Source organism: Grampus griseus, assembly GCF_964374135.1.
Source record: "Grampus griseus genome assembly, chromosome: 10".
Taxonomy (NCBI): domain Eukaryota; kingdom Metazoa; phylum Chordata; class Mammalia; order Artiodactyla; family Delphinidae; genus Grampus; species Grampus griseus.
In genome coordinates this window covers 38,744,539-38,754,246 of record NC_139004.1, presented here as the reverse complement: position 1 = coordinate 38,754,246, position 9,708 = coordinate 38,744,539, and the positions used below count along the sequence as shown (strand labels likewise).

Genomic DNA, 9,708 nt, shown 5'->3' with positions numbered 1-9,708 from the left:
GTTGATCTCTAAAGCCCTTGGTCAAAGTTACTGCCTCATTTTCTGCTGCCCCCAGCATTTGAGAGTGGGTACCTCTGCAGTACATCTCATATGTGTTGAGTAAACATTTATCCATTGGTTAACCAGGTAAAGGCTAAGAGGGGCACATAGAGGATGGCGAGGCGCCCCCTCTCACCTTTCAGCACAAAGCAGCAGAGCGCAGTGGTTCTATGGGCCTGTGAGGTCCTTGAGACTACTTTTCACTCCCCAGCCCGATTCCTGCAGTACAGTTAGCTGGTGCTCAACAAATGAGTTAACGTGTGAGGGAAATGAATGAGAAGCGGACCAGGAGGTGTGGAATTATCTAGCTAATTCCTGCAAAAAATTACAGACACGCCGCCTTTCCCTGATGCTTCAAGGAGACTGCGGGGTGTGAACCTCCTGCAGTTCAGAGGCGAAGTCCTTCAGATCTCCATCGACTTCAGACAGCGGGCGGGGCTGAGGGGAGAGAGCGAGCTCAGAGCTCGCCCGCCCCGCCCCTCGCCGCGCGCGCCCCCGCCGCCGCCGCGCGCCCCTCCCACAGCGCGCGCTCCGGGCAGCCGCGAGCCAGGCTGGAGACGCGCGATCTCCTTGTCGCCGCGCGGGTGGGTGGGATCGTGGCGGAGCTCGGGGCGCCAGGGCAGGGGCGGGAGGGCGCCATGGCGGCAGCTGTGGCGGCGGCGTCCGGTCCCCGCGCCGCGGCGAGGTGAGGGGCCGCCTCTTCTCTGCGGCTGAGGAGAACACAGCTGCCCGCCTGCCTTCCACGCGGGCCGCGGCTCCGGCATGGCCGGGCTCATTAAGAAGCAGATCCTGAAGCACCTGTCCCGGTGAGAGCGCCAGCGCCGGCCCCAGCGGTCCCGGGCCCTTCCTCTCCCCCTTCGACCCTCCTCCCTGACGCCGTGCTCCTGGCCGGCCTCCCTCTCCTCAGCCCGGGCCGGGACTCGGCGGCGATCCCCGCCTCAACTCGAGCCGGACGGCCGCCTCCCCGCTCCGGTGGCCCCGAACGTTGTCACCACTCTGCTCTTCCCTGGCCCTGGGCCCTCCGGGACCCGGCGCCCCTGCCCTTGCGCGGGTGCCCAGGCTCTCCTCCCCAGCCTAACAGCCCCCCGGCCCTCCCGACCCCAAGGGTCTCCTGACCGGCTGCGCGCACCCTCAGTTCCCACACCGCCGGGCAGGTCACCCCGTCCTCCCTTGCATGCCCCCTGGGCCCTCTGCCAGTCACTCCGTGGACCCCGCGGTTTCCATCCTTTCCTGCCCGCCCCGCTGTGTTTCCTCTCGGCTGAGGACCCGCTGCCCCTCCCTCGGGGCCGTCTGCCCGCCTCTTGACCCGCCCACCACCGCCACCCCGGCCTTCCTCTTCCTAGTGCTGCTCCGGGCTAGATCCTTCTTCCCCGGCCCCTTCTAAATAACCCTGTCACCCAGTCCCGCGTAACCCATATTCCGTTCAGATTCCCAACCCCGACACTGGTTTCGCCTTCCCAGAAGCACCCAGCTCCTCCTCTTCATCGTCTGGCTGACCCTGTTGCATCACCCTTGAAAAAGCTAATCCTTGCACCCAGGGCCGTTCCTCTGATCTCCTTTCTCCTTCCTTTGCTTCTCTTCTCCTTACATAGACTAAATGGAGAAGGGCCATGAGAGTTGGGCATAAAGTTTCAACAACCTTCCCTTTAAGATGTGGAGGTTTTTTGACAGCCTGTGAAAAGAGCTAACGACGCCCACTTCTACTTTGCAGTCATTTATTAAGCAATGTGATGTCCCTCAAGTCATTTGGACCCGAGCCAGGTGACAGGCAAAACAATTCAGTTGTAATTGGGTGACTGCTGACCCCTGATTACGATTGCAGGTTGTCAGAACTGGTGTCCACAAAAATTGGAAGCTAGCCTTTCAGTTCGTTTTCACTCCTTATTCCAAGCGGGGCTTGGTGATACCTTAATACCTTTAGACAGCCGTTGTCTGTCACGTGGAGAGTGATCCACTCCTTGGCTCCACAGTGGTCAGTGGTTTTCAGGAGGTGCGAGTAGGGGGAGAAGCCAGTCAACATGGGACCCAAGACCTTGCACTCATGTGTCTTTCCTGGTCTTCTCATTGCCTTGGTGAGTGGTGTGTGAGACACTATTCCTGTCACTGCATCTCCTTTTCTGGCAGACACTGGCCAATTTACTGTTACTTTGATTTTAGACTTTAATTAGTCATTAGATTCAGATACATCTTTTGGTTAATCACCACACCATGTTTTAAAAGGAAAAGCAGATTGGAGGCTGGAGCTGGAAAGTGCCTTTGGACCCTTTACTTGGTTAACTCCCTAGTATATTGTTTTTCAGGTAACATTCATTTGGGTGTTCCATAAATTTGGTTGTTCTGTGTAAAGACTTATGTGTAGGACTAATGATTGTGAAATGAGACAAAATTTAACTAAAGGAAAACCATTAATTTGAGTGAACACAGAATCAGAGAATTTTAAAGTTTAGAGATGACCTTACCTAACATAGCACTGTGTTTAAAAGTCCAGGCTCTTTCTGGTTTCTTTCTTTTTTTTTTTTTTTAAAGTCTTTATTGAGTTTGTTACAATGTTGCTTCTATTTTATGTTTTGGTTCTTTGACCCCAGGCATGGGGGATCCTAGCTCCCCCACCAGGGATCGAACCCTCACCCCTGCACTGGAAGGTGAAGTCTTAACCACAGGACCGCCAGGGAAGTCCTTTTGGTTTACTTTAACTGTAAAATGAGGATAATAATAGTATCTAACTCAAAGGGTTATTGTGAGGGTTATATAAGTTAATACACAAGGGCTTGGTAAAGTGCCTAGCACATAGTAAGTGCTCAATAAAACATGAGATATGGCTATTTTGGGGGCCATAACTTGTGTGACAATTTGATATAAGCCATAGACTTCTCCAGAAAAATCCACATACACAAACAAGTAATTTTTTATATAAGTTCCCTGGGGGGAGGGGTTAAGAACCCCTTAAAGCACATGCCTTAACCCCATAAGGCATCTTGAGTGAATGCCCTGAATAATCCTTGACTAGTTCAACCTCTCATTTTATGGCTGAGGAAGGTAAAGCCTAGGAGGATAAATGACTTTCCTAAGTTGCAGTGGAAGGTAAGGTAGAGAAATAGAGGGAGTTCCCTGGCGGTCCAGTGGTCAGGACTCAGCGCTTTCACTGTCAAGGGCCCGGTTCAATCCCTAGTCCGGAAACTAGGATCCCACAAGCCCCATGGCCCGGCCAAAAAAAAAGGTAGAGAAATAGAACCCACCTTTCTAATTCTGGTATACTTCCCCCATAGGGCACTCATATTCTGTGCACCCTCTATGAAGATAGAGCTTTTAAAGAAAAATTTTAATAGTATATGCTAACACATTCAGTGAATCCTTAGTGAACAAAGTATCTCTTTTAGATGAATTAGGAGTAGGTATGACAGACATTGGGAGAAATTTCTTGTTTCCTCAGGGTTGTGTGGTTGACTGAGGAGGTGGGGGGAGAAGGTTATTCAGGGCTGCAATTTCAGGGCTCCTGGAAAAGTGCTAGGACATGGGTCTAACTGGGGGAAAGGTCAAACTCCTGAGGCCTTTCTGTTGGTTTAACTCGGAAAAGCTGCCTTAATCACATGTGACATTTGTGTCTTTGTATGGTCTCTACTACATGTACAGAGGCCAGCCTGCCTGGAGGGGAACTATAGCTTCTATGTCTTGCCAAACCTGATGGGGAAGGAGAGAGGAGAAGGGGTACTGGGTTACTATATTAAGTAAATATTTATAGGTGTTTAATAATTACTTGTTGATGATGACAGTGCTGCTTGACCTGGAAGAGTATCCTATAGCAGGAAGGATATCCCAGTGACTTGCATATTATTTTTAATTTTGGTCATGAAGTTTCAGGTACTAAAGTTTCTTGTTGGAATGCATCCTACTTGTTAGTAGAGTATTTTGGTAAACAAGATTTGAAGGAGGTGATGTTCAAGATACTTTTGTTAAGTGTCTTCTCTAGGCCAAGCACTGATCTGGGCACTGGGGATTCAGGAGGAAAGAAGTATAAATCTCTTCTAAGGGCTTTAACCTATGGTTTGGATAACTGCTGTTTAATACAAATAGCTTCAATGTACAGTATTCATTTAAATAAACCCAGGAGGAGACCTTTACTTAGAAACAAAAGTAATCATTTAAAAAATATCCAAAATTGATTTTTCACCAAATTAGATTATTCTTGTTTTAGAACACCTTAGCTAAGACCTTTTGTTATACAAGTAAGAAGAAATATGATAGATTGTAAAGTGAGTCAAGGGACTATGGCTCAGGAAAAGAGCGTTTTTTCTGGAGCCAGACAAGCTAGATTCACCTTCTAGCTCTGCCACTTAATGAACAGGGCAGCCTTTCTGAGCCTTAGTTTTCTTGTCTGTAAAGGATGAGAATAAGGAAGAATACTACGTGCTTTGCAGAATTTTTTGAGAATTGGGGATAAAGTATTTATTATAGTGCCTGGCGTGGAAGTAGCGTTTAATAAAGAGTAGCTATTATCACATGGCCAGAGAATACACTTCCATGGTATGGGTGACAGCAACTAATCCAACTGGCTCTTTTAGAAACCCATCAGAAGTATGAATTATTTACTCAGAATGGCTGCGGGAAATGTGACCCCGAGTGACAAAGACATGGCTGATAGACATGATAGATATTTAAAAACCATAAGCATTAGGTGAAATTCAGAGGCATAGATGATTTCAGAGTCCTTTCAGAGAATAAGAGAGCCTGACTGTGAGCTCAGCCCTCTCCATTTCTGATCAGTGCCTCCACTCGTTTATACTCATCATCCTGGAGAGATCACTGGGCCAGCCTCTGGTGGACTGCTGGGAGCTGCAGGCTCAGAGAGGCTTGCCCTGCTTGCCCAGGGTCTGTTTAGGTGAAGGTTTCTAGGCCTAGTCTCAGCTTCCAGATCACGCCCCTTTATACTAGACTTTACTTATTGTCATCTTCATTTCCCCAATAATTATTTTGTGCATTTTCTGGCAATAGTGCAATCATAGATGTATTTGTTTCCTTCCTCATCTTGTTGCGTTGCTTCAGAATAAGCGCTTTTGTTTACTCAGCAGATATTTAATAGTGATAGCCAACTGTGCGAATAAGCATTTTACAAGTCTTATGATGATTTAATCCTCAGACTAACCCTGTGAAGGAGACATTAGGCCCATTTTATCGATGAAGAAATGAGGCACAGAGAAGTTAAATTACTTGCCTCAAATCATAACTAGTAAGTGATGGAACTGAGATTCTAACGCAGTCACTCCCATTCCAGAGCCGGGCTCCTTTTTTTTTTTTTTTAAATGCCTTATTAATCATCTGTTTTATTTTATTTATTTTTTTAAATTTTATTTATTATTTATTTTTGGTTGCTTTGGGTCTTCGTTGCTGTGCGCGGGCTTTCTCTAGTTGCAGTGAGTGGGGGCTACTCTTTGTTGCAGTGCACGGGCTTCTCATTGCAGTGGCTTCTCTTGTTGCAGAGCATGGGCTCTAGGCACGCGGGCTTTAGAAGTTGCAGCACACAGGCTCAGTAGTTGCGGAGTGCAGGCTCTAGAGTGCAGGCTCAGTAGTGTGGCGCACGGGATTAGTTGCTCTGCGGCATGTGGGATCTTCCTGGACCAGGGATCGAACCCATGTCCCCTGCATTGGCAGGCAGATTCTTAACCACTGCACCACCAGGGAAGTCCCCAGAGCCGGGCTCCTTAATCACTCTGCTGCTCTAATGCTTCTCATCTACTGAACATACTCTTGCTGCCAGCACCCACGTGGAGGAAGAGAATATTACCAGCACCAAGAAACACCCTTGTGTCTCCTCCCATCATTACCTCTACCAAAGGGTAGCCACTGTCCTGATTTCTAACAGCAAAGATTAGTTTTGTCTTTTTTTGTAATTTATATAAATGGAATCACAGAATGTATGCTTTCATGTCTGGCTTCTTTAGTTCAACATTATTTTTGTGAGGTTAATCTCTGTTGTATCAATTTGTAGATTTTTTCATTTTCATTGCTGTCTAGTGTTCTATTATGTGAATATACCTAAATGCATTTATACATTTTACTATTGATGGACATTTGGATAGTTTCCCAGTTTAGGGCTATGCTGAATAGTGCTGTTAGAAACATTCTAGTATATGTCCTTTGGTGAACAGATGTATACATACTGGTTGGGGATATACCTAAGAGTGGAATTTCTGGGTTGTGGGATATGTATATGTGAAATTTTAATAGATATTACCAAACAGTTTTCCAAAGTGGCTGTACCAATTTGCACTTCCACCAGAAATGTATGAGAGTTCTGGTTGCTCTATATCCTTGCCAACACTTGGTATTTTTTATCTTTTTCATTTTAGTCATTCTTTTTTTAAATTATTATTATTTTTTAAAATTTTAAAATTTTTATTTTTTTAACATCTTTATTGGAGTATAATTGCTTTACAATGGTGTGTTAGTTTCTGCTTTATAACAAAGTGAGTCAGTTATACATATACATATGTTCCCATATCTCTTCCCTCTTGCATCTCCCTCCAGGCGGTCACAAAGCACGGAGCTGATATCCCTGTGCTATGCGACTGCTTCTCACTAGCTATCTACCTTACGTTTGGTAGTGTATATATGTCCATGCCTCTCTCTCGCTTTGTCACAGCTCACCTTTCCCCCTCCCCATGTCCTCAAGCCCGTTCTCCAGTAGGTCTGTGTCTTTATTCCTGTCTTACCCCTAGGTTCTTCATGACATTTTAGTCATTCTGTTGCGTATGTTTTGAAAATTTCTTTACTTCATCTGTGGTAAACCAGATGGCCACTTTATTTTTGCCTCTGTTTAATTTTCAAATTCTGATTTATTTGTAAATTTGAGCAAGCAAATGTCAAATGTCTGACAAGCAAATGTCAGAACCTTGAAAACAGATCTTTTTGGAGAAATGTTCAAATTGGGAGGTTCAATGAAAATAATTAGGGTAATTTGTAACCATTAACCCATACATTTCTTGCTTGGAAGGGATGTGATGCTTTGCTCCCTGTCAAAATAACAGTCATGTACCTTGAGAGAAAGGAGGGGCCGTTTATTAGGTGTTTGAGTTTTTGTTAAATATTTGGTCTTCAGACTACCCTGGATATTAAATAATTTCATTCTGTTCTATAAGCTTAGTACCCCATTGGCATAGTCTTTTATCTTTACTAAAGAAACTAAAACTTGAATTTCATAGTTTTTTTTTTTTTGTGGTGTGCAGGCCTCTCACTGCAGGCTCAGCGGCCATGGCTCACGGGCCCAGCCGCTCCGCGGCATGTGAAATCTTCCCAGACCAGGGCACGAACCAGCATCCCCTGCATCGGCAGGCAGACTCTCAACCACTGTGCCACCAGGGAAGCCCTGAATTTCATAGTTTTTGTATTAGAGTCTTTACAACTTTCCAAGGATGATTCCCTTTTATCATAAAGTGGTTGTGTTGTGTCTTAAAAAGTAGCATTTATAAGCAATAAAAATTTCAAAGCAGTACTGTCATATGTATCTGACGTACAAAGCTTAATGTATGATTCACAAATAATGAAATTAGCTGCTTTGAAAAATTAATTGAGAGGCATGTCATTGTAGTAGAAAGAACCAGGACTTTGGATTCTAAAAGGTGGCTGTACATTCTGACTCTGCTACTTGTAAACTGGTGTTCAGCAAGTCTTTTTGCTTCTTGAAGCTTCAGTTTTCTCATCTGTAAAATGGGGGATAATAACGCACTCTGTTGTTTTGAGGATTAGAAATAATGTATAAAAGTGCCTGCTACTGAAAAAGTATTCAATGAACAGTGACTATTACTTATCATATTAAAGTTGCTCAAGAGAGATCACTGACAGTGCCTAACTTACCCAAATGTCTAATTCTTTAGATATTTAAGAATTATGTTTCTTAATATTTTAATACGGAGAGGTAGAGATGAATGCTCTGTATCACTGCTTAAGGAGAGAGGGAAACAAGGGCTGGTCCCATTTATCATTTTTTTCTTATCAAGGCACACTACAAGGTAAACTTTGACCTCAGCATAGGTGAAATACTTGAAATATAATACTGGGTTGGGTCCTTAGAAGATTTAATTATCCAAAGTTTAAGAAGATAGCACAATCATATACTGTATTCTCACAGCGGAAAAAAAAAATTAGAGGTCATTTAGTTACCCTCACCTAATATAAAGCCTGGTTGAATAATAATCTGTTAAGTATGGTGTTAATTGCTGGAAAAAAAAAAGATTCTTTTTATCACAGCTTAATTCTCTACAATCACTGGAGTGTGACCCCCATATGGCAGGGATTATGTCCTTTGGCTACTTTGAAACCCAGAGAGTTTAAGATGTTTTGAATGGGTTAAGTGGGTGCAGGAGAAGGTATGTAGAATGGAGGTGTATAGTTATAACTCATGGAACCGTAGACCGGAGCAGGAGTGGGGGTGGGAGAGCAGAAGGGCAAGGGAATCCAATTCACCCAGTGTCATTAAGGGACCTTTTATCTCTGTGTGATGAAGCAAGTGCTACTGGTGCTGATTATAGATGCTAAAGAACATTTCCCAATATTTATAAGCAGTAGAATCAATCAATCAATCAATATCTGTAGTAAATGGAAAAACTAAGGTGTAAAAATAATTCACATTAGCAAGTTAGGTAAAGGGTATGTAGTTTGTACCTTCTTGCCACAAAAATAAGGACTAGATGTATTATAAGTTATTTGTTGATTGACGTTGTTTTATTCGCCCACAGCAATGATCATTTTACATGTATACTCAGTCTTTATAGTGCCTTGGAGATATCTATATCTATATCTATCTATCTTGGATGTCAGCCCATCATTTAAAGAATGAGAACACTGATGGTGAGAGGTCAGTGTATTTAAGTCTCTGACTTATGGAAGTGTTATGTTCTCAAAATTTATTTCTAAGTTTGAAATTTGGAGTGTGTGGTCCAGTAGTAGAAATAGTGTTATAAATGTTGAATAGGTTCCCAGTTAGCCCACAAAAGCAATAGTGTGTTAATTATATATAATATAAGCTCACTAGATGGAGATCTGGATCTTGATTGTTAGGGAACCATTTGAAGGAGGTGGGGAGATGAAGAAGAAGAAGAAAACGTTTTTCTTTCCCATTCCTTGGAGTAAGATCTTTTAGATCATTGAGATCATTGTATCTCAACAAGGACTTTTTTTTTTGGTTGTGATTGAGGAGTGTGACCAGCTTTTAATGAGTGGGCTGGAGATGCTGACGTCATGCAGTATGCAGAATCATTTCACACAAAGAAGGATTGTCCTTTGTCTTTTTAAAAATTAATTATTTATTTACTTTTGGCTGCACCAAGTGGCTTACGGGATCTCAGTTCCCTGACCAGGGATTGAACCTGGGCCACGGCAGTGAAAGCCTGGAATCCTAACCATTAGGCTACTAGGGAACTCCTTGTCCTTTGTTCTTTTTGACTTCTGAATGTTTGTTAGATGTTTACAGAGGTGAATTACCTGTTTAGATTATATAAGCCTACTTACATGTAAACACAAAGTACTGCACAGATTTTTTTTTTTGGCCGCTCTGCGCAGCTTGTGGGATCTTAGTTCCCTGACCAGGAATCGAACCCGTGCCCCCTGCAGTGGAAGCACGGAGTCCTAACCACTGGACCACCAGGAAATTCCCTGCATAGCTTTAAACTAGAGTGA

The 9,708-nt window shown here is 43.9% G+C and overlaps 1 protein-coding gene across 1 annotated transcript in view; it reads left to right on the top strand.

Moving 5' to 3' along the window:
- Positions 1-683: 683 nt before the first annotated feature.
- Positions 684-9,708, top strand: part of BLTP3A (bridge-like lipid transfer protein family member 3A) — a 57,038-nt gene continuing 48,013 nt past the window's right edge. The window contains exon 1 of the mRNA XM_082664850.1: positions 684-845. Coding sequence (XP_082520976.1) covers positions 802-845 — 44 coding nt within the window. The 5' untranslated portion in view covers positions 684-801. The remainder of the gene's footprint in view (positions 846-9,708) is intronic.